The sequence below is a fragment of the Sinocyclocheilus grahami genome, unplaced genomic scaffold, assembly GCF_001515645.1.
Source record: "Sinocyclocheilus grahami isolate Dianchi unplaced genomic scaffold, SAMN03320097.WGS_v1.1 scaffold343.1, whole genome shotgun sequence".
NCBI classification, from domain to species: domain Eukaryota; kingdom Metazoa; phylum Chordata; class Actinopteri; order Cypriniformes; family Cyprinidae; genus Sinocyclocheilus; species Sinocyclocheilus grahami.
This window is the reverse complement of record NW_015505522.1, coordinates 1,904,334-1,905,584: the sequence shown is the minus strand read 5'-3', so window position 1 is coordinate 1,905,584 and position 1,251 is coordinate 1,904,334. Positions and strand designations below refer to the sequence as shown.

At 35.9% G+C, this 1,251-nt stretch overlaps 1 protein-coding gene across 1 annotated transcript in view; it reads left to right on the top strand.

Moving 5' to 3' along the window:
* The window catches only part of LOC107603232 (rap guanine nucleotide exchange factor 6-like), a 106,442-nt gene that overhangs the window by 22,349 nt on the left and 82,842 nt on the right, over positions 1-1,251 (top strand). Inside the window, exon 2 of the mRNA XM_016295975.1 lies at positions 574-644. Coding sequence (XP_016151461.1) covers positions 574-644 — 71 coding nt within the window. The remainder of the gene's footprint in view (positions 1-573; positions 645-1,251) is intronic.

Below are 1,251 nucleotides of genomic sequence, written 5' to 3'. Positions count from 1 at the left end.
TTGTAATGCATTACTTTTAAAAGTAACTTTCCCCAACACTGAACCTGATGTGATTTATTTAGTTGGATTTCAACATTAGTTTGTTTTTGAAAAGATGAGTATCTGTAGCTAATGCACAACACTGTCTGTTTATATACACCAATAACATTCTGACATTTAATAACGGTGCCATATCTTCATGCTGTTGCTTAATAATAATCGGTGGTTTGCTTTACAATAAAACACTAAGACAAGAAGCTAATCATCGATACTAATGATTTGTCTTTGGAGCTTGTAATAGATATACTGTATTTCTGTTATTCAGTGTATCAATGCTGTGTATGATCTCATGCTGGTCACAGTTATTCATAACCGTTTTGAATTGAGTGTTAGTATTGCACACTGCAATTTTACAATGTAAAATGCACCATCATTTTGCTTCAGCATGACCCCATACTTGGGTTAGAGTCACTATAAAAATAAATAATGGCAATCCGATCAGCCAATCACAGTGTGAACAAATGGTCCTGATGCTGATCTGAGTTAAGAGAGCATCAGGTGTGGCTCACTAATGTGTGTGTTTGTCTCGTTTAGGACCTAAACACCATCTACACTCATCTGTTTCACATGGATGTGCTGTGTCACCTCAGAGAACATCAGCTCAGGTGAGACCGACCTCAACATCACGGCCTTCATCTGATCAGTAACGGATGCAACGAATGGTGCTTAACCTTCAGAAAATGATTATCTGTCAACTTAGGACATCAAAATATTAGGCCTATATGATCACACTTTCTTTATTTTGGGGACCAATTCCCACTATTTCCTAACTATCAGCAATAACTTTTGCCTCAATAAACTCCTAATTTGCTGTTTGTTAATTTTTAGTAAGGTAGTTGTTAGTTTAGGTATGGGTTGGATTAAGAGATCTAAAATGTGATCATGCAGAATAAGAAATTAATATGTGCTTTATAAGTAGGGATGCACCGATACCACTTTTTCCAGAACGAGGCCGATACCGCTACTTTTATTTTTGGTACTTGCCGATACCGAGTATAGATACCTGTATTTTCATTGCATTTATAATATTTAGAAATACTGGGTACAGAAAACCAAAAGAATGTGTATAATGTTAGTTGGCTTAGTTTATTTAGCAAATAGATATATCCTTCAGTTATTTTCGCACTTAATTATTCCCATTAAAATTAGGGGTGGGAGAAAAAATCAATCCATCGATGCATCGCGATTCTCTCTCCAACGATTCTGGATCGA